This window comes from Camarhynchus parvulus, chromosome 1A, assembly GCF_901933205.1.
Source record: "Camarhynchus parvulus chromosome 1A, STF_HiC, whole genome shotgun sequence".
Taxonomy (NCBI): Eukaryota; Metazoa; Chordata; class Aves; order Passeriformes; family Thraupidae; genus Camarhynchus; species Camarhynchus parvulus.
The window spans coordinates 56,143,398-56,165,694 of NC_044586.1; the positions used below are offsets into that span (position 1 = coordinate 56,143,398).

The 22,297-nt window shown below is 46.5% G+C and overlaps 2 protein-coding genes across 4 annotated transcripts in view; both read left to right on the forward strand.

Annotated features, from left to right (window-relative positions):
- LAMB4 (laminin subunit beta 4) overlaps positions 1–10,942 on the forward strand; it is a 43,747-nt gene extending 32,805 nt beyond the window's left edge. For all 3 annotated transcript variants that reach the window (XM_030960414.1, XM_030960413.1, XM_030960415.1), the window contains exons 28-35: positions 1,762–1,967; positions 2,890–3,093; positions 4,754–4,898; positions 6,716–6,920; positions 7,544–7,682; positions 7,918–8,094; positions 9,085–9,238; positions 10,612–10,942. In XM_030960414.1, the coding sequence (XP_030816274.1) occupies positions 1,762–1,967; positions 2,890–3,093; positions 4,754–4,898; positions 6,716–6,920; positions 7,544–7,682; positions 7,918–8,094; positions 9,085–9,238; positions 10,612–10,751 (1,370 nt within the window). In that variant the 3' untranslated portion in view covers positions 10,752–10,942. The remainder of the gene's footprint in view (positions 1–1,761; positions 1,968–2,889; positions 3,094–4,753; positions 4,899–6,715; positions 6,921–7,543; positions 7,683–7,917; positions 8,095–9,084; positions 9,239–10,611) is intronic.
- Positions 10,943–15,900: 4,958 nt separating this feature from the next.
- Positions 15,901–22,297, forward strand: part of LAMB1 (laminin subunit beta 1) — a 42,261-nt gene continuing 35,864 nt past the window's right edge. The window contains exons 1-4 of the mRNA XM_030959339.1: positions 15,901–16,097; positions 16,243–16,412; positions 18,900–19,035; positions 20,955–21,028. Of these exons, the coding sequence (XP_030815199.1) occupies positions 16,055–16,097; positions 16,243–16,412; positions 18,900–19,035; positions 20,955–21,028 (423 nt within the window). The 5' untranslated portion in view covers positions 15,901–16,054. The remainder of the gene's footprint in view (positions 16,098–16,242; positions 16,413–18,899; positions 19,036–20,954; positions 21,029–22,297) is intronic.

Here is a 22,297-nt window from a genome sequence, read left to right on the forward strand (position 1 = left end):
ACAGCTTTTCTGATACCCAGGGGAGAGACTGGCTCCTCCTTCCTTTCAGACCAGCAGCATATCCTATCTGTGGCTCTGCTTTTCCTCTCCTTTTTGCTGAGGCAGATTCACCATCTGGGGCACATCTGGCACTCGTGCCATAGACACACACACAGAATGAGCTCCTGACTGTCTCTGTGCAGAGGATCAGGAGTTGGAGTCTGCCTCACAGGCACACATTCAGCTAGATGACCTGGAAACATCAATATCTAATGATAAATTAAAACCACTGGAAAAACCAAGATGCAAGTGCCCTTAAAACAATGCTTGCAGTCTGTGAGATCTCATTAAATTATGGCTTTCCAGCATTGGCCCCTGGCTTTGCAGCAGCTGAGGTGCAGTAACACAGTGAGAGAAGCTTCCTAGGCTATAAATCAAGCCTGAGCTAAGACACTGTGTTTAATGTAAAGGAACTTGGAATCTCTGCAGCTCCATCAAAAACCAAATGTGGAAAATGCATTTAGGCCACTCAATGGAGAGCTGAACCACTGTGAAATATTCCTGCAATGGAATTGTCGCACAGAAAAAAATCTCTGGCTTAGACGAGGAGTTACAGCAATCTCTTGCCAGGTATTTTGTATTAAGAGCTAGCTTTAAACTGTATATTTTTTCCAAGAATTACAAGATAAATAAATAGCCCTGGTTCCACATGACAACTAACATTGTTCAGCTTCAATCAAAGCACAGCCAAGGGCTTTAGAGCCTGAATCAAAACACACAGGATTGAGTGTCTTGTCTTTGACTTCAACTCGTAACTGAGTCAGTTACCAGCACAAAGACAGATGTTAATCAGAGACCTCTAAGGCTTTTTCACTGCTGACACATCAATTCTGGCTCTGGACATATTTCTGCCTAAGAATGTGGGCACAAATCTGGGCTCTCCAGAGATCTGGGAAACCTCAACAGCAGCAGTAACAGCTTTAAATTATGTGTGTTGCAAAGGGCCTGAATCCTTTTCTCAGGGTATTAATCTGCAAAAAATATAATATTCTCCAACCCTTTTGAGCCTACTTAAGGAAAAGCTTTCACTAAACAAACAAGACTCTTGCTGGAAAGCATTTTTAGCCTGGCCTATTAGCTTATCATGGAAGTGTTTTTTTTTTTTTTAATTCATCAATCCTGAAACTGGATTTTCCAGAGGCAAAAAAGCCCTCATATATTCCCATTTGTAATATAAATTTTGGTCTTACTCTAGCAGACCACTTAACTCTTGGGTGCTATGCTGAGCAGAAAGGATGGTTATTTTCCTGACTCACAATCAGGCACCTGATTGTTTCATGACAACTGGCAGAAAGAGTTTTCCTGCTTAAAACATAATAAATGTCAGGAGCTTTTATTCAATCAACAATGCAGCAATGCATGAGCTACTGATGAATGCAGATCTGTAGCAGTTAGTGTCAATAATGGGATCTCTTTCATACTTCTAACTATTCTGTTGCCTTGTCAAACACCTTGGCATCCTGTGGATGACATAGGATCCACCATTTTTTCACCTAGTTTAGCAGGTTTTATGAGCATCAATAACTATTTCTATTTGGCAACTGGATAAGTAAAGGATTAAAAGGCTTGGCTGAGGAAAAGAAAGTTCCTGCCCTTTCCTGCTTCCCAAATTAAACACCAGTGAATCAGCTGTCACTCAGCAATTGTCCAGAATTCAAGCAAATGCACAAACTGAATGCAACCAAATGCAGTTGGTACTAAACCCTATTTCTGTTGGTACAGAGGCCATCAGCAACATTAGGAAACACTCTGAAGTATCACTGCTGGCAGAACAGAGGACCAGGGGGACAACCCCTGTTGTAAGACACTCAGAGTACACCAGGAACGAGGCCCTCGCTATGTTGGACCATCAGGTCTTTAACGCAAGCACTGTGCTGCAACAGCTCAGAATGATCAAAAGCCCTGACATCCAAGACTTGAATGAAAAGGTAGGTGCTGTGGATTTTGAATGAAAGCTTAAAAAACCCTAAAAAACAAAAACCTCTTTTTTTTTTTTCTTTTCTTTTTTCTTTTTTTTTTTTTTTTTTTTGATGTTGTAGTAGGTTTTATTTTAAAAGGATGCTTACATGCATCTTTAAGTCTGGGAAATGGCACTTCCTTGCCACAGCCAATCACATCAGAACAACTGCACTTCTCAGCTGTAGTTATTTCCAACATTCTGGAAGCCATTGTTCCCAGCACAAGGAACTGTTTAAGCACTCTCAAGTCTCAAGAGTCATCAGAGTAATTTCAGGAAGATTAAGGCAAACCTCCTCCATGAGTAAGTTAAACTAACCAGAGTGACTTTGTCCTGGAGCGGATGGGGAGTGCTCACATATCCTTTGTGTCACCTCTGGGAAAGAAGGGGATTTCTGTTCTTCTGCAGGCAGCAGTAAATACCTGATAGTACCAATTAATGACAAATCTGGAAGAGATCATCCACCTAAGCCTATAGGTTCCATATCTGTGTCAAAATACATGGAGGACTAGACATGGCACCTTGTTCTGTTAGAGATTACCTGGATCCTTTAGAAGAAGCCATTGATCCATGGGCTGGATATAGTTAGGGAATGGCTTCAGCCCTTTTGCTAAAGAAGAGTGAAGCAAGGGTCTTGGTGCAACTCTTGGAGCCTAACAAATGGCTCCTGCAAGGATGCTCAGAGCCATGGGTGCTGCCATTGCATCCTTCAAATCAGGGGAGAGGGACCTGTAATGGCAGTGATACCCATCTTTATAAAGACCAGATGCTGTGTCTTGGGGAATATCCTATCATATATCCAATGTTCACATGATGCCAAACATCTTCCTTCCCTCAGGAGTGTATCTCAGGCCCCCGGAGGAGTCTGGACATAAGCATCTTCCCTCTTGCAGGTCTGTGGTGTGCCAGGAGACCAGCCATGTGCCACAGCACCCTGTGGGGGAGCTTTGTGCCAGGACAATCATGGACTAAGGCATTGTGGTGGCCCAGACTGCAGTGGAGCTCTTCCTCTCTCCTCCGAGGCCTTCAGGAAAGCTGAGGAGACTGCTGTGATGCTAAATAACTTGACTACTCAGCTACGGGAACCTGAGAATCAGGTGCTGTATATCAAACCTACATTTGTTCAGTGAAATGGATGGAGGATGAGATTTGGGAGGTCACAAATCCAGAAAAACTCATCTGCTCTTTGGACAAAGACGGTGACATAGTGATGGACTCTGTCCCAGCATTATAGACCTATCATGATTCAGTACCAGGTGTTAGCCCCACCAAGAGATTGGCTTTATCTAGATCTTCTTCCTCATTGCTGCTGATTTCAAAAGTCATGGTGCCATGTTTCTATGGGAGTAGGTGGTTTCAGGCTAGAATTGTCCAAATTTTTACTGGGAAAGATTCAAATGGCACCATTTGTCAGCAGCCTGACATGCTTATTGCAATGGGATTACTGCTGTGCATGGTGTTAAGCTCTATTTATACAACTTCATACTACTCTTATGTTTGCCAATAAATTCCTTTTGAAAATAATTTCAAGATGAAGCTTTTCTGCCCCCAGTAACGTTTAGGAGGGCATCCATTAGTTGACTATACTGCACAGTAGCAGTGAATAATAATTCAAGCAAAGTGTGGCCAATGCAACATATGCCAGGGAAACAAAACAGACAAATCCCAAAGCAGCAGTAAGGAGTTTGTTCTTATTAACAGTCAGAGATGATGCCTGTTCCAGTTATAGGCAAAGCACATTTTCAGCAGAAATTACATTCTGCTGTGGCTTTGTCCTGTCCCTGCAGGATGCCTGGGCATCCATTTCCTCTTTTCAAAATGCCCTCGGCACTGCATCCCAGCCAGCCGGTCTGGAAATGAGCAGCTGGGGCACCGCCCTGGGGCCCCGGGGGCACCGCCGAGCCCGGGGAGCGCCTGCCGGGCTGCCGGGGCATCGCCTGCGGGGCACAAGCCTCAGGCACCTCCGTGGTAATCTGAGTGAACTATTCTGAGCCATTTCGGAAATAAAACCATCAGCATTTTCCTCACTGCATGGGGAAAGACCAAATCTCTTCCCTCTGCTGACCACAGATGTACCTGGGCCATTCTCGAAGGCAAAGCCCCTACCAAAGTAAAATACCATTGAAATTTGATAATTAGTCTAAAGTTCTCGTTAAAATTATCAAGAATACTAATTTAGTGGTGAAACATAACTTTTAAAGACAAGCCTTGAACTCTACCTTCCTTGTGTCCTCTTGTTAAGATTTATAGCAATTTGGAGGGGTGGGGAGGGTTTACATTCTCCATTTCAGGGAGGCTCCTGCCTTCCTTAGCAGACTCCTGTCTTTCCAAACTGAGACACCTCTTTAGCTGTTTTTTAACAGCAAGTCCAATATGAAATGACAAATGAAATTACACTTTCTCGAATCAGATCTGAATCTAATAAGATCTGCTTAGACCTGAATCTGATCACTGACAAGCTACAGCACGGCAATAACTGTCAGTACTCTTTTTTAGAAACAGGAGGGGGCTGTGGTTTAGCAGGGGTTGCAGAGAGGAAAAAATGCATGATTTAGGCTTTTTCTGAGGCCAGATGAAGCCCAGGATGTAGCAGCTTCTGGAGTTCCCCAAAGAGGTCTCCTACGACTTTTCAAAGCCACATCAAGTGATTCCAGCTGAGGCTTGGATCAAAATTACCTTTGTGTCAGAGCCCAACTTGCAAAGCAGTGGCAGATAACCTCCAGAAAATGGCACTGCTGTTTCTAATAATATTTCCAGGTTAAAAGCATTAGAAAAATGGCAGAAGACAACAAACTGAAAGGCTCACGATTTAATGGGCAACTGGAGACAGCTATCAATCAAATTGAAGTTGATGGAGAGATCACTAAGGAGTTCATCCAAAAAGTGAAAGACTTCTTGTTAGGTAAATATGCAATGTTCTTTTTGACTCATTTTTCATAAATATATTCCAATATAATACAGCATAATAGACAGCCAGAAGACCATCTAGCTGTGTATGCATGAAATTTCTCATCTACTTCCTGAGCTGTGCAAACTATTTCAATCCCTCTTTTCTAGTGCTTCTTTGTCCCAGGTGACAGCACTTTGTATCATATTTACAATATATCTGTTACATTCTGATTATCATCTTTTATTACTGAGTTTAATTTGAAGTAACTCTCTCTGTTCCTGGTTTATCTGAGTAAAGGACTACTAAAATAATTTCATACAATATATAATGGCCAGACATGTCCAATGCATCCTTAAATTGTTATTTCACCCCCTTCTTCCAGGCCCATAAATAGAGGCTCTCAGTAGGGAGCGTGGGAATTAGGACACATCCCACTCCATCCTCTCTATAAAGCTGTAACTCGAGGAATCAAAGGATTCTGGTAGAACTTCACAGATCTCATAAAAAAAAATAACAAAACAACTGTATCTACCCTAAAAATTTTCCACTCTCAGGATTGCAGAAAAACGCTGTAGGAAACAGATCCTGATTTTTTTTTACGAGATGCACATCAAAGGGTTCAAATGTGGCAGGATTTTCTGTAATCTCTTCAATGTAGCTGATCTCATAAATTTCTATGGATTGCAGTCTTTTGGCATTCATACCTCTATGTCCAAATGGGAGCAAGGGCAGAGGACAGAGGACTTCTTTTGTTCAGAAAAATTTACGTTATTTTATTGATTTAGAAGATTTCAGTCCATTTGATTGCTTAAGAGTCTCAGATTTTTATTGATAGCCACTGAAAAGTCCATCTTTCACTCTTCTTTAATGTTTCTTAGTGGATAGACAGCATTTATTAACAATTGTAAAATATTTTTTTCAAATCTTTGTTTTGTTAATTTTAAGAACAGGAACAGCTGAGAAGCATACAGTTAAACATTATAAATACATTAAATCTTCTGTACTTGACATTGATGTGAATGGTGATTCTGGATGAATATATTTCTACAGAAAATAGCTCTCAGGAATGCACTACTGTTTGCACACTAAATGTCTTCTATTTAATTCTTGCTGACTTACTGTGTTGATTAACACAACTATTTAATATATCTCAACTGCTTTATCATACAAAGTCTTGTCTATAAATGGAAGTGATCAGAAGACAAAACTGATGATGTGGCTTCTGAAGACATTGACTAGTCTGTGTGTTCCTCTGCCTCTTAGCAAAGAGCAGGACAAGCTCGTTTGTAATGGGAATTGTCAAAATATGTTTTTTTTTCTATGGTAAATTCACATCCTATGCAAGTCTGACCCAAGTTCCCTCTGCAGCTTAGCCTTTCTCATTAACCAGCAAAGGAACCACTTTCTCAATATTATGGCAAATCCAGGGAAGGGATTACACCCACTGGCCAGCTTGGAAATCTCCATTCACACCCCAGCCCCACCAGCACCTCTTTGATCTGTGGGCCAAGGGAGAAATGGGCTCTGACACATCTAGCTGTGCTGGGCACTGATTTAAAGCCCTCCACAGGCTCTGTCCTACATCAGAATTTTAATAACTCAGTTCAAAGTGGGTTCAAATCCTCATTTCAGCCAGTTCTGACAACACTAACAGCAGTATCTGAAAGCATAATATTAAATTACAAAATGTTGGAGATAATTCTCTTACCCCCTTGCTGTGCCTGTCAGCTTTATTCTCCCACATAACTCAAAGGGTGGGCAGCCATAAAGACCATTTACAGGGAGGAAGGAGCTGCTTCAGGATCCTCTCAGCTCCATTTCTGTTGCAGATGAGAGTGCACCTCCAGAAGACATTGAGAAGGTGGCAAATTATGTTCTGCAAATAAACCTTCCCCTGACTCCACAAGAGCTCACAGGCATGCTTGGCAAACTCCAAAGCATTACGAACCACTGTGAGAAGTACAAACTGAATAACAAGAGAAACATAAAAAGGGAGGATGCTCAGACACTGCTGGTGGAGGCACGAGAAGCTGAGTAAGTAGAGTATTTCATGCTGGTGATGCTGGTGTGCCAGCTCCAGCTGGGGTGGTACTGTGCACAGCAGGACTGCTCCATTCCCCTGGCAGTATCCCAGTAACCCTGGGAGGAGAGTTCAGGTGGAGGTTCCACCTTGCCTTTTCCACAGGGCCTCTCCAGCAGGAAGGAGCCACTGCCACTCGTGCTGCAGGAGCCAACGTGCTGAAAGGAGCAGCTCCTGACAGCTCTTGGCTCCTCTGCCTGCTGAGCCACAGAGGCCAAAGCAGCTCCTTAACTCCACCTTGGACATGGTGGAGCATTACATCTGGCTCACTGGGTGGTTTGAATAAGGGTGAGAAAGACCCAACAAGAGAAAAAACATGTTCACCCATGAGTGTTCCCTCCTAGCTGTGCACCACCAGGCAGCCAGCAGCATCCAGCCTCACCCTGAGTACAGCAACTCAGGTGCTCCCCAAAAAGCCCTTTTCTGAGGTTTTGCTTTACCAGTTTACCACAATTTTAATGGTTGTTTTTGGGCTTGAGGAAACACTCCTGAATGTCAGCATGGGTGTATTTGAAACATGTTCTTGCTTTGCTCACCACACCAAAATACTCCATGCAATTCCTTTTTTCCATTTTAGCAAAGCAGCTAAAGCTCTTCTGCCAGTGGATGAAATTAATAATAAACTAAAAAATGTTGTGAAGTCCCAAGGACACTCCAAAAGCACCATCATAAAGTCAAATGAAGAGATACAAAGCATCAGAACACAAATCTCTCAGGTATCCTGCTGCAAATATTTTAATTTATTTGCTAGATTTATTAGAAAGAGATACTTCATTCTGAAGTTTCCTTAATATAAACTTAAATAAACAAAACCAGAATGTGGCACAGATATGACACCAATTCCATACTGCTTAAGTATCTCTTAATCCACTGACAGTCTCTCATTACCACACTCCACAAGCTGGATGGATGTTGAATAAGAAATCACAGCCTTCAATTGCTCTGTTTTAGGCTGAGAACCAAGTGAACAAGACAAACAATAAACTAAATGACTTGTCAGCCAAACAGACTGAGATGGAAGATGAAAGTGCCACATGGCAGGCAAAAATGCTGATGAACAAGAATCAAGCTACAAAGGCAAGAGCAGAGGCAGAAGCAGCTTACAAGCAAGCCCAGAAAATGGATAATGTAAGCTCTTCTGTCATATGTTAAGGGGAAAAAACCCTCCTCCATGTTTAGTAGTATTTTTGCTTCAGAAGCATTGCCATGCTGTCATAAAAACTTTTAACATTTTCCGTATGCCATGCAGTGTAAAATGCCATGGTTAAGAAGAATTTGTGTTTTATTTTAAGGTTTCTGGCATACACTTCTGTTTGCTGGAATGACAGAAAACATACACATTTCTCTGGCTACTTCAAGACATTTTTCTTGCACTGTGTATAAGAGTTGCAGTCACCATGGGCACCAATAAACACAACAGAACAAATCACAAAACCAGATATTAAAATACATGAGTGATGGAAGCACCCAGACAATTCATCCTGTGCCGTTCTCCTTCAGAGAAAATTGCTGTGGGAGTTACTTGGAGTTTTTGATTGGCTTGCTTTCCAGTAGTTCAGTTTTTTGAAAATGCAGCTAAAAATTTGCTAAAATGGCAAGAACCAAGTACCCATACCACAAGCTTGGAACATGGCCATACTTCCAAGTTACAAGAACTGTAGGCAAAATCTAAACTGCAGCCTCAACAGCAACCTAGATCAGCAGGAAACAGATCAGCCAGTAAATATTACTGCAATTGAAAATGTAAAACCCCCAATGCTGCTACAGATAATTCATTAAATTTGAATTAAGCCTTATGGCAAAATGAAATTTACAGAAAAGCCCTATCAACAGAAGCAAAACCAGCATAAACTTAAATATCTTAAATAGTATTTTCTTTATATCCTTGCCCCTCCCTCTCCTTTAGATTACTCCACAGGCAGATTGTTTTAATTGATTTCTATCACGTTTTGCAATGCATTTTTCAATGTCTACAAATTAAGGATCTATTTTTTAATATTTAAGAGAATGGGGAATCTAAACTTTGGTTCAAAGAGGATGTTAAAAAAGTATTAAAACTTCCTTCTGTACACCAGATTAATTATGAGAGGCTCTTTAAGTAATGACATTTCGTTACAGGAATTTACTGACGTTAAAAGAAAGTACACCATTCTTCAAGAAAAGCTAAAAACCCAAGGACCTCCAAAAGTAACATTACAAAAAGTGAAGCAGTTGAAAGAAGAAGCAGAAAAACTGGCTGAAGAGACTGAAAAAAAGATAAAAAGAATAACAGGTGATATTCTCACTTCCACAGTGAGTGGTAAACACTGTGTAGTCATGAATGCAAGGCTGAAGTCCTTCCCCACAGACACTAACACACCAAGTTCACCCAAAATTAGGTTTAAAACAGTTTACCTGGTGAAAATCCCTGCCTGCATTTTAAAAGCAGTTGAATTGATTTGGCTTAGGTACTTTTTCTGACTTAAATAGATTGCTATAAGCAAAGGTTAAGAACTGTCCACACAGGGACCTGCAGAGATTTTCTTTAGTTTAAAAACAGGGCTATTGCAAAACCTGCATAAAAGCTGTCTGCAGATTTATCTGGAGGCCCTGATTTATGCATTTGCTTTGGGCACTTGGACCTTCTCTCCTTCCTCTTCGCTCTGTCTTTCCCCACGTCACCCAGGCAAGGGCTGGTGTGACAAAGCTGCAGGGCAGCTGTTTTCCATCAGCCCATACTTGCTCCCCTTCAGACATTATCTCTGAGCAATGGCAGAGCAAACCAGCTACAACTACAGCTTGTGGAGACTGAAGCTGACGTGCCCTGAATCTGGGGGGCCATGACTGTCAGGCAGAGGGGCCATGGGCACTCCAAGCAGAGCTGCTGTGGCTGTCCCGGCACACACTGCTGCTCACACAGGCTCAGAGGCTCACCAAAAAGGCAGAGCACATCTCATGTCCCTGCACACAGGGAACCTAATTCTCCTTGTAGTGGAGATCTGGGCATTCCCACTGAGAACCCTTAGGCCTAGGATCCTGCCAGGCTCAATGTCAGAAAATACCATGTAACATCAGCAAAACTGAAGCAGAAACTCTATCCCAGGAGAAAACTCTTCAGGACAGGATCCAAATAAATATTTTGAGCACAGACCTTGAAGAAAGGCATTAAGATCATCCAAGTCACTCCAAATGCCTGAATGATAAGGACATGAGAAACAGGCAGTGAATCCTGTGGGTTTAACTCATTACCAATATGTTTACATTGGTGTAACTTCACAGGAACCAGCAGAAAACAGCTACACAAGTGAGGGAGACCTAAGCCCATCACACCCAAATTGTCTAGGCTTTACACACATCAGTGGACACACTGCTCCTCTGAGTGTTTCCATTTAAACCAAGTCCTTGAAGAGCTCCATGTCCTGTCCCATCCTAGCTGATGGACAAAAGCACATGCTGAGAAATTTATTTCTTCAAGGCTATTGTGCTCCTCTTGCTATCCAGAAGCCAGATTTTTCCCTCCAGTTGCACATATAACATTCCCCATTCAAAATGGGCTTATTGTCTCTAAAACTTATGAGAAAAGAAATGCTGCTAATCACTGGATTTTACTTACACAACAAATGTGAGCATCATTGCTCACATCAGTGCATGTCTCTGCTTTTCCAGATTTGGAGAAGAAGCTTCAGGAACTAAATCAAACCAAACAAGATAAGGCAGAGCAACTGAGACAACTAGAGGAACAAGTGATAGCCATTAAAAATGAAATCATGGAGCAGGAAAGCAAGTATGCAACATGCAAGAGCTAGGGTCTGAACAGACCATCAGGTAAAATGAAGCTGAAATCACCATGATTACCACGTCCTGAGCATCCTGGCACAGGCCACTGTCCTCTGGAAATGCATCTGAAGTGGCCTAGTGAATAATGTAACCTTTTTTTCTTTTTCTTCTTTTGTCCAGTTGAGTTTACACGGAAATAGAAAATACCTTGTAATAAACCATCTGATTTAGTAATCAGGTGTAGTCTTTGAGGGAGCTCTACAGTACACACCTGTGCACAGTCTAGGGCTTCCTGTGGTGGGGGGGCTGGAAATGCAAGAGGAGGATTGCCCAGGGAGCTGCTGGTAGCTGTCTCAAAGACAGGCTCCCAACACCCCGTGTCTTCTGCCAACCCCTAAACCCGTGGCTGTGCCACGACCCTGCACGGGGCTGCCGAGGCTCAGATGGGGCCATGCAGGTGACACCCTGCGGGATCCTGTACCGGGATGCCCATGAAACCCTGCGGGATCCTGTACCGGGATGCCCATGAAACCCTGCGGGATCCTGTACCGGGATGCCGATGAAACCCTGCGGGATCCTGTACCGGGATGCCGATGAAACCCTGCGGGCTCCTGCAGCAGGATGCTGGTGAAACCCTGCGGGATCCTGCAGCGGGATGCCCGTGAAACCCTGCGGGATCCTGCAGCGGGATGCAGGTAACACCGTGCGGGCTCCTGCAGCGGGATGCCCGAGAAACCCTGCGGGATCCTGCAGCGGGATGCCGGTGAAACCCTGCGGGATCCTGCAGCGGGATGCCCGTGAAACCCTGCGGGCTCCTGCAGCGGGATGCCCGTGAAACCCTGCGGGATCCTGCAGCGGGATGCAGGTGAAATCCTGCGGGATCCTGCAGCGGGATGCAGGTGAAATCCTGCGGGATCCTGCGGTAGGATGCCGGTGAAACACTGCGGGCTCCTGCAGCCGCCCCTGCTGACATCCAGCAGCATCCGCAGGCACTGTCACTGCTCCAGCCCCATCTCCTCTCACCGAGGCAGAGCAGGGCTCCCCCACCAGAGCCCTGACGCTCTGAGGGTCCCGCTGTGCCCCTGGAAAAGCGGCGGGCAGCAGCTCCGTGCAGCTCCGGGCCGTGGGCGGTGGGCGACAGAGCCGATTCCCCGCTGCCCACTGGATGGCAGTGCTCAGATGCTTAACGCAGAAATCGACTTAAAAAATCTTTTCTCTGGCATTGGCTCTCCTGCAATGCACGTTTTTCTTATGCTTATAGGGGGTTTCAGGCGTTTTTCATTAATGTAACCAACAACTGGAGAATAACTCCAGCTCTTAGATTTAAGCTGCGAGTCTAAAGGGCCAGAAATGTTGAAAACCAGTTTCTCCAGCTCTTCTCCCACAATGTAGCACTTCACAGAAGTCAGGGTTCACTCAGCATTTTCTTTTAGCCATCAAGAATACATGAATTGGCCTAAATTTTAGGCTGTAATTATTTTTTAATATATTACTAAGAGAGGAATCTGTGGTTAAGCAAGTGTTATAGAGTGCCAGAGTTTAAAAAAGACTGAAGTGAGCTACACCTCAGTTTCAAACTCCCACCCCTGGTATACATACTCCTGCAGGTTGCAGACTAATGATGGGTTTTCCTCAGTCAAAACCAGTCGTGTCATTCCTGGCTGGACTGTCCCACTGCGAGGGACTTCATTCAGCACGGTGCTGCTTCAGAGCTGGGACACAGCCCAGACCACATCTGTAAAACTCAGGAATACTCTGCGGGAACACAGGGCTCTTAACATTTACCCATGCCAGCAGCACCCGTGAAACAATCCTTATCGATCCCACGGAGATAAACACTGCATAGTTATCACCCCGTGTTTACAAGAGCTAAAGTAGCATTGGTATGGCTGGGGGCTTGGGTGGGAATTGCTGGCAGATGAGATTTCAGAGATACTCCTCTAACTCGAACCAGCTGTGCTCCAGGGCAATGTGCAACATGCATTACACTATGACACATTCTGTTGTGAAAATAATGGAATCAAATTATAATTTTGATATAATCTAACAAAGCCACCTGAACACAGGAATGCATGGAATTTGTGGGTTAGCATTTTCTGAATTTTAGCACTTTGAAAAATCATGTGTGAGGTGTGAGACTTTTTTCTAAGTTACTAGGCTGTAATCAGATGACTGTATTTAGGCTGACTTTGACATACTGAAATCAAACATCTCTGTTTTACTTGGAGCACACACCAAGCTGCTCACGTGCAGGTCTCCAGGGAATTGAAGGATTGTGGAGGTTTCAGTGCATCTCTGCCGGACTGCACCTGGAAGAGGCAAACTGAAACCCTTTGACAGAAATTCCCAATTGCATATAAACCAAAATTATTTCATTCATGGCTTTAAAAATCTGAATTCACAAGCAAAAATTTGAAAGAAAACTTCCTCCTAAAACCCACTGTTGACTAAGAATTGCTGAATGGCTTTCCACAAGCTGCACAGATGAGAAATCTGTAAACACAAGGCAGTTAAACAGGCCTGGAGAGGAGATGTATCCATGGGGGGAAACTGAAATCGCTGGAAGGAAAGCGGAAGCAGGAACAAGAAATTCAGCACAGAGTCTAACCTCCCCTCCCTGCCCCCAAGCATGCTCAGACACACAAAGGAAGCAGATCCGATGGAACCAGTGGCCACAGAACTCCAAATCCATCCTATGACAGCTTCAGAAGTTTACAACTGTGCAGCATTTCCCATTGGAAGTGATGCAAAAACTTTCAAAGTGTTTTTTCAAAGTTAATTTGTGGGGAAAGTGCTGTCTCTAGATAAAAAGTACCTATTTGTAGCTCCCCTGGACCTCTTCCTTGTGGGCAGAAATGGCTTCAGAAAACTGTTTCTTGAAAAAGAATTGAGATAAGTTTCTTGCTGTAGGGCATTTTTACTTCAATGGCATTAATCAAAATGCAAACAACACAACCAAACTGACATAGAACCAAAGATATATTTAATCAAAATCAAATCATCAGCTCTGTCTACCAGGCATTCGACCACTGCAGTGTGTTAAGAAAATGGGTGATCAAGTGGGTCCCACTGGGGTCAAATTCTGAAATGTTGTTTTTTGAGACTTCCAACCATGCACAAACACAGACACTCCAGGGAGGTAAAGGTGGTTCACCAACCACAAAGATAGGGCACTAAACCGAATTTTTATCATTTGAAGAATCAAATTAAAATACTCCCACTCACTATTTGTCATGAGCACGGCAGAGAGGGAGGGACACAAGTCCTCTGTTCCTAATTACTCACACACTGAGTGTGGTGGTTTCTGTTATGTCTGAAAGAATGCCCCAGTTATGGGTGATGGTGGCCACCCCAGGCTGTGGCTGAAGCTCCAGCTCAACCCTGGTGTCACACGCCAGGGTCACCCCCAGGCTGGAACAAAGCACGTTTTCATGCTCTCTGTGCCAAGGCACAAAGGAGCCTATAGGGGAGGATAGGACTTCTACAAGGCTATGAACCAGGAAAAAAAAACCAAAAGGAGAAAACTTCAATCAAAGTTGGAAAAATACGGGACAGGAAAAGTTCCCATGGTAATGAAAGAGTTGCACATGTGGGGATGCTGCTGCCCATCTGCCATGGGACAGAGGAGGCTCTACCAGCAGCAGAGTAAAACATTTTCTGTTAGAGGGGGGATGAAAATGTTTGCTGTACTGAAGCTTAAAAAATATAACAAGGTTATGAAACTGAATTTGTTTTCTGAATTTAGAATACCACATTGCAGAAGAAGTTTAGGATATTACAATTCCTGCCCTCTGTCAGTTTAGAATGATTTAATTTTATGGATTTCTTTAATGAAACAGCTCCACAAGTTCTTTAATCCAGAGTCTTGGGTTATGTTTCAAACCTGGTGTTTAACCTTTAGGGCAAGTCACTCGGTATCTCTCTGTTTCTGCTTATCCATCTGTAAAATGAGAATGAACATATTTACCTACCTCGGCAGGGTTTGCCGGGCCAGACAGACCATGGTGTGTTTTCATTCTGGCACTGCAAATAGTGAGGGCAAAGTGTTCTTGGGGGGCACTGGTACCTGGTAAAGATTTACACAAGTACACGTGTTACACGTGTGCAAGCAAAACCTGGGTGTATAAACCCAGGCATTTGTCCCAGCCACATCCATCCTTCATACAGACTCCTAGGTGTTTATTTAACCCTAAACATTTTCCCTGGGTGCTGAGGGGACTCTGCCACCAGCCAAGGGAGCCCCCATGTTCCCCAGCAGAGGTCAGGGCACTGATGTGGGAGGCTGGGGTGCAGGGGCATCTCCAGCACAGACATTCATTCCTTGCAGCTGCCCCAGCGCCCCTGGGAAGGCAACAGTGCCGTGTGCTCCCAGGGAATGTGACACAGCCTGGCAGTGGCTGCTCTAGGCTTGCTGGGCCTCTCTGCCTGTGCCAGAGCCAGGCCTGGCCATGTATGGCAGCCACCATCCCCAAGAATGGCACTCCTGAGCCACGTGTGCTGGCACCACAGCACCAGGCAGAGCAGCGGGGCTACTGAGCCTTGTGTGGGACAGTTGTCAACCCCCTGGTGCTTTGCTGGGCCTTAGGCCCTTCCACATAAGTATACACCCTGTCCATCCATCCATCCATCCATCCATCCATCCATCCATCCATCCATCCATCCATCCATCCATCCATCCATCCATCCATCCATCCATCCATCCATCCATCCATCCATCCATCCATCCATCCATCCATCCATCCCATCCTCGCAGAGGCCCGGCTTCATCCACACTACCGGCAGAAGGCAGGATTAGGTCAATAACCCCATTCCCTCATTGTTTCTCCACCGACAGGAGCAGGGAAGGGGGAGACTCGATTGGTGATTCCCCCCACCTATCCGCCACCCCCTTCCGATTGCCGCACCCTGCCCAGAGCCCGCTCCCGACGCTGGGTAGCAGCGGGAAGAGCCCAGCCTGCGGGCCGGGGGGCCGGAGTTCCCGGTGTCCCGCTCGGGGCTCCCTGCCTACAGCGGGACACGACCTCCCCGTGCCTCCCACCCCGACTGAGCTGCCCTTCCTCGACGGCGGCGCTCCCTGCCCCGGCTGAGGGCCGGACTGTCCCAGGGCGGGGGGCGGGCGGGAGGGGCTCGGCCCGGCCCCGCGGATGCGGAGGGGCGGAGGAGGAGGAGGAGGAGGGCCGGGGGCACCCGGCGGCGCGGGGCCGCGGCTGGGAACGGCGGCGCCTGCGTGGAGCGGCCGGAGCAGCGGCTTTCGGCGGCGCGTGGAGGGGCAGCCGCGTCCCGTCCCGTCCCGTCCCGTCGTGTCCTGTCCCGTCCCGTCCTGCCGCCCGCCATGGGCCGCCTCCCGCTGTACCTCTGCTGCTGCTGCTGCCTCGGTAACTCCCGCTCCGCTCCGGCCGCCGTCGGGGCACGGCGGGTTGGGCGCGCCTCTGCAGCGCCTGCGGGGCGGCTCGGGGCGCCCAGCCCTGCCGCTTCCCTCTCTCACCCTGTGTTCCCCTCTCTCCCTCCGCGGCCGCGCAGCGCTGTGGCCCGCGGCGGCACAGGAGCCCGAGTACAGCTATGGCTGCGCCGAGGGCAGCTGCTACCCCGCCACCGGCGACCTGCTCATCGGCCGCGCCGCCCGCCTCTCTGCCTCCTCCACCTGCGGCCTCCGCCAGCCCGAGCCCTACTGCATCGTCAGCCACCTCCAGGTGAGCGCCGGCCGCGGGCGGGCAGCGCTCCCGGGCACCGCGCTCGGTGCCGGCGCTGGGGGCGGGCATCGCCTCCTCCGCGGGGGCTGCGCGGGGTGCGAGGGCTGCGCGGGGAGCGGGAGCTGCGCGGGGAGCGGGGGCTGCGCGGGGAGCGGGAGCTGCGCGGGGGAGCGGGGGCTGCGCGGGGTACGGGAGCTGCGCGGGGAGTGGGAGCTGCGCGGGGAGTGGGAGGTGCGGGAGCTGCGCGGGGTGCGGGAGCTGCGCGGGGTGCGGGGGCTGCGCGGGGTGCGGGGGGCTGCGCGGGGTTCACGCCCGCGGGCAGCGCCCGGGCCGAGGGACGGGACGAGCACCGCCCGCGGGTGGGAGGCGCGGGCAGCGGTGCCCGGCGGGCAGCACCGTGCCCCGTTCGGGACCCCGCACCCTGCGTGCAGGGAATCCCCCGCGGCTTTCGGCTCCGAACCCCTTTCCTGATCGAGGCCAATAAGAAAGAATGTGCCTCAGTAAGTTCAGTTAATGCTTTATTTCCCGGCTCGCTCCGAGCCGTCTAGACAGCTTCCTAAAGGAGAGTGGGCTGTAGGGCCCGGCTGTTTTGTCCACAGTTCCCGTAATGTAATTACATGTGTATGGTCTCGGAGTGGAAGGATGCAAATAAGGTTGTCTCAGCACATCTGGTGAGCTATTGCTTTTTAAAGCCAGAAGCAGCTCACCAAACTTAAAATCTCTGAGAGAGAAGGGATGGTGGAAAAGAATAAACTATCAGTTATACGTGGAACTCTCTTGAGCTGAAAGTAAAGGGATAATCTCCGGACGAATTACTGTGGAGACAATAGGGCCAGATTCTGGCACTTGGAAGGAAAACCACAGGAAGCAGGAGAGGCTGCAGCACTTGACTCATTTGTGCCCTGAAGTTACCAAGTCTCCCTTCATCCTTTCCCCACCTTTAGTGTTACCGTATAAGTTCTGTCTAATAGCGTTAATACTTTATTTGACGTGGAATTTAGCTTCACAGAACATTTTCAGTGTATGTTGGGATTGACTTTAACAACATAAGCATCTCTGGTAGAACAAAATAACAAAAGTGCCTTGTTACATTTTCTTATCTCAAAAAATGTTGAAGTGCCATTGTAAAAAGCATCACTTCAGAAGTTCTCATGTGCCCGTATTCCCGATTTCCCTGCCCTGGTTCAGCATTTGGGATGTCCCTGGTTATTGTGAACCATAGTGTGTGGTATTGAAGAAATCATGGAAGTTGTCAGTGTCCTCTTAGTAGCATGGGGCATGGCCCACTGAGTGCTTGGCAGGATTAGGATCTTCTAGGATTCAGTTTTGGTCAGAGAAGGAGCAAGTTGTGGCATGAAGTACGGGGGCAGAGAGACCTGGAGCAGACAATAGGGAACATCTTCCTGGGACTCTGCTCTTGCCATTCTTTCTGCTGGAGGAGTGTTCGAGGGCTCGTGGGAGGTGAAGCCCTGAGCTTGGGGGGAGCCACTGAAGCCAGGACTGGTGAAATGGAAAGTCTGTGTGGTGCAGACCTGCCAGCTGTCACATTCTTGGCTGATAAAGAGTAGCATTTGTCTCCATAAACGTGCTGGAGGAATGATGCCTGTGTAGTTTTGGGCAAGGATGAGTTGTTGGTGTGTTGGGGCTCCTTCACTGCCCTCCAATGAGCTCCTTTACTCATCTGCCCCCTCCCACTGGTCTGGGCAGGAACCCTCCCTTTTGGTTCAGTTTGCACCCTACCTTGCAGTCAGAAAGTGGTGGTTTTAGGCAGAAGGGCAATGCAAAAATAGCTCTGTTTGTAGTAATAGCCATGATGGGGTTTTGTCCCCTGGTGAAGAAGCTTCAGGCTTTCCCAAGCAGCACATCCCAGGCTTGTTCTGAGCTGGTTTTGACTGGGCAGACCTTGTAATGTGTGCAAATGGACCTTATGTACATAGTTTGGGGTTGCAATGCCAGCTGGAGATGCAAGGTTTGGGTAGGAGTTGGACAAGCTGAATTCAGAGAAATGGGCTAAAGCACTGAGGGCCCCTTGATGTGCACCGAGCCTCAAGGGAGGTATCCCTAATGCAGGCAGCTTGCATCTCCAAGCCAGCTTCCAAAAGCCAGAGTTATTTCTCACGAGTTGTTAAGATGCAGTTTTGCACGTGTGCATTTTTACAGAAGCAATTCAGCAATTTTCTGTAGATGTTGCCGTTGGTTTTGAATTCCACTGGAGAATACGTGCACTGGAAGAGATTTCCTGAAACTGCAATTTTCATTGAAAACATGCTTCCCATAAAAATGAAGTTTATGGAATTCCTGGCATACTTTCCATTACGTTAATTCATAGAGGTAAAAAACACTTAGCATTTCAACAAAAAAAATCTTTGATGACTCCTGCAGGCAAAATGAGTGGAATGTGATATGGATGGAAAATACCCTTATCTGCAGGAAGCAAGTATTGCCCCGTGGATAAAATCAGTAATGCTGAGTATCGTGTTGTTTCAGGAGGACAAAAAATGTTTCACATGTGATTCGGAGGATCCCTTCCACGATACTCTCAATCCCAACAGCCATCGCATTGAAAATGTTGTCACCACGTTCGACCCAAATCGCCTGAAGCTCTGGTGGCAGTCGGAAAATGGTATGTGGCTTGTCCGGAGCAATTTCCGGGGCTGGGAGCTGTTTTCCCTCCTTTTGTTTCAGGGTACCTGTGGGTTTGCTCTTATCTCTGGCCTGGTGATTAGTGCCCTGTGAAGGATCATGCTGTGTGAGGAGCCATGAGTAAAACTAGCTGCCTTTGTGTGCCCTGGAGCGCTCCTTAATCTGTAACAAACCCCCTCGAGTCCTCCAGGAGTGTTGGAAACAGCTGTCCAAGCACTCTGCAAGAGTCCTTTCCTAAAGAGAAGAGTTTCCCACACTGGCCTCAGATTCTCCCTCATATTTGGGCAGCAAGAGCGGAGCAGCCTTCCAGGAGTAAATATCCCTGGGCTTCCCCACGCCGCGGGCTGGAGGCTGTGGAAGGAGGGGGTTTGGGTGCAGAGCTGGCTCTTGCCCTGCCTGCAGTCCTCCAATTTCCTTTTCCCACCCCAGGACAGTAAAGCCAGGGATATCTCTTACCCTAAAAGCTGCCTTCTCCCTCCTGAGCTCCCCGAATTTCTGTACCATTTGCCAAGCAATAAAATGAACTGGCAGAAACAAGCCAGCTCATTAAAAACAAAAATTGCATATTAGTTTGGTGGGGTTTTTGGTTTTTTTCTTTTAATCCTTCCTCCGCCTGTTTTACTTTTCTGGTTATGCTTTTGGCATGCTTTCATACACAAAACAAGGCAGCAAGGGTTTCTCAAACAGCAGTCCTGAAACCTTAAAGCCAGCTGGACAGGGTGGGATTTCTGCAAATTCATTGGCAGCAGCTGCCTTATTGTATATGAGAAAAAAAGAGGTAATATTTGTAACAGTTTTGCTGCCTGTTAAAGAAAGATTTTCACTAAATCCTTTTTAACCATTTAGATCAACTGCTTGCCGCCAGCAGTTCTCTTCCAGCATTTCAGATAATTCATGTTTTTTGCAACAGGCTTGGCAGCATTCACACAAAAAAGTTTCTTAGCTCATAAGGTCATGAAAATGTCCTTCAACAATGAAAAACAAATGATTCTTTCTGTCCAATTCATGTTTTCAGGCATACAGCATAAGGGACCATTGCTGCATGCTTCACAGAAGGTTACAGCTGGTCAAAAATTTAAGTGCCTTATTGTTTTATTATTTTCATTTCTTACCCTTTCTCCTCTCTGTAAATCTTGATTTTATTTTTTATTTCCAACTACAGTATAATTAGTATCCAGCTGCTTCGAGAGCTCTTTTCACAAGGCAAAATAATATTTCTGGCTGATTGTCTTCCTTTCTGTTTAGAGTCCCTGACCACAGGTAGTCATACAGCAGTTTGGAAAACTTTTTTCCTCTCACCATTTTCTTAACCCTTTGGACTGCAAAGCAGGGCTGTGATAGTTGCTTTAGGAGTATGTCAAAACCAGGTTATAAAGGAGCTGTTCTTGTGGACAGGAGAGTCCAGAGTGAGTGAAAAATGGTGGGGAATGGCCTCTACCAGGCATCAGTGAGGCTGGGGGTCTTAGGGCTGCAGAATCTTGTGCTGCTGCTGCTGCCAGAGAGGCTGGGGAGTGGGAGATGTGTGTGGGGTGTGACCACCACACACATCTGGGCTCAGCATCCCCAGCTGGACTGGGGCTTTGGTGCCAGGGCCCAGCTTGTGGTGGTCACAGCCATGCCTCTGTGTCAAATAGCACTGCGGGCTCACACTCTGGCTGTAGCGCGTTCAGTGCTGATCATGCGCAGGAATCCCACATGTGAGACTCTTCAGCAGGTTCTTGGCGTCTCCCCCTCTACCTCAGACACACGCTAAACCATCATATTCCTTTTCCATAACAGAACAAAGTGGTAAAGAAAATAATCTCACGTCAACAGAGTGAAGAGCTTTGGCAGAATGTAGGTGTAGAGACTGGCAGGTGTCCTTGTTTGCTGAACACCTTCTTTACTCTGCCCCTGCAGGTTTGGAAAACGTGACTATCCAGCTGGACCTGGAGGCTGAGTTTCATTTCACTCATCTCATTATGACCTTCAAGGTAAGGAAGCCACAGCCTTACCCTGAACCCTAAAACATGAGGAAATGAGAGGTCTCGTAGTCCTTCACATCTATGTGATATTTGGGATTTGGGCTTTGTCTGAACTGTTGGGCCTGAATTTTTCAGAGCTGCCAACCATTAACCAGTGCTGAAGTCATGCAGAAAGGCTGGGTTCTGATTTGTGTTTGAACTCCAGTGAGGCTGCAGAAGGAGTCATGCTGAAGCTGGGTTTTGTGTTGGTATGTCTCTGGTGGTTGTATTCTAGAAGATTGTTAGCTAAGTCATATAGTAGCAAGGGTTTTTTTCCTGAAAAAAAATTGGCCATGGTATCAGTTTTCATTTGGCAAATGGAAAGGTCTTCAGGAAGAAGGAACATCTGTACACAAAGTATCTTTGTTTTTTTACAAACAGATGTCTTGGAATGGTAGCTTATGTCCCGTACATCCTAAATGTTCTTCCCATGTGGACAAATTAATCTCTTCATTTTTACGCATCAGCTTTCTAGGACAGCTGGTTCCTCTTTCCTGTGGCATCAACAAGGGTTTCTCCCTGTGACTTAAGGTGGTGGCTGAGGTGGAAGGTGGTCATTTCTACTGAAGCCAGCAGTGAGGGACCCCCAAAAAACCCCTGACACTGCAGCCATGGTACCCCAGTGTCGGGGCTTGGTCTGCTGTCAGGAGGAAGACTGCAGGGGAAAGATAGTTTTAATGATGCCTTGTGGACTTTGTGTGGTAGACAGTTGCGCTGCCTTATTTCTGGGTTGCTAAATTTTTTTGTTGGGTGAGATACTAGTTTCTAAGTTGGGTGATATTTCCAGCCAGGAAGCAGAGAGAAAATTTCTTTCCAGCTGTGACTGAAATGCTTTTGTGCTTGGCTCCGGGACGTCCTCCACTGAATACATAAAACTAAGGAAGAGATTGTTGGCATTTCTTGGTAGGTACAAGCTAGGGTTAAATAAATATCTGATTTTCGAAACGCAACACAAAAATGAAAACATCATTTTATTTAGGTCAGAGGGATTAAAAATCCTTTCAAAACTTCATTAGTTTGTTGTTCTAGAGCTGGATACATGTAGGTAAGAAGCACACTGGTTTGGTGAAGCAAATGCAGCCTGCCAGAGTCTGGGCAAGGCCAGCTGGAAGAGGGTCACTGGAGATGGGGGCAGTCAAATGCAGCATGAGGGGATGAAGCTGAACCTCTCCATCTCCATAAGGAACATTTTCTTAAGGCAGCAAAGAGGACAGCTGGCACTGAACGTCAGAGATGCTG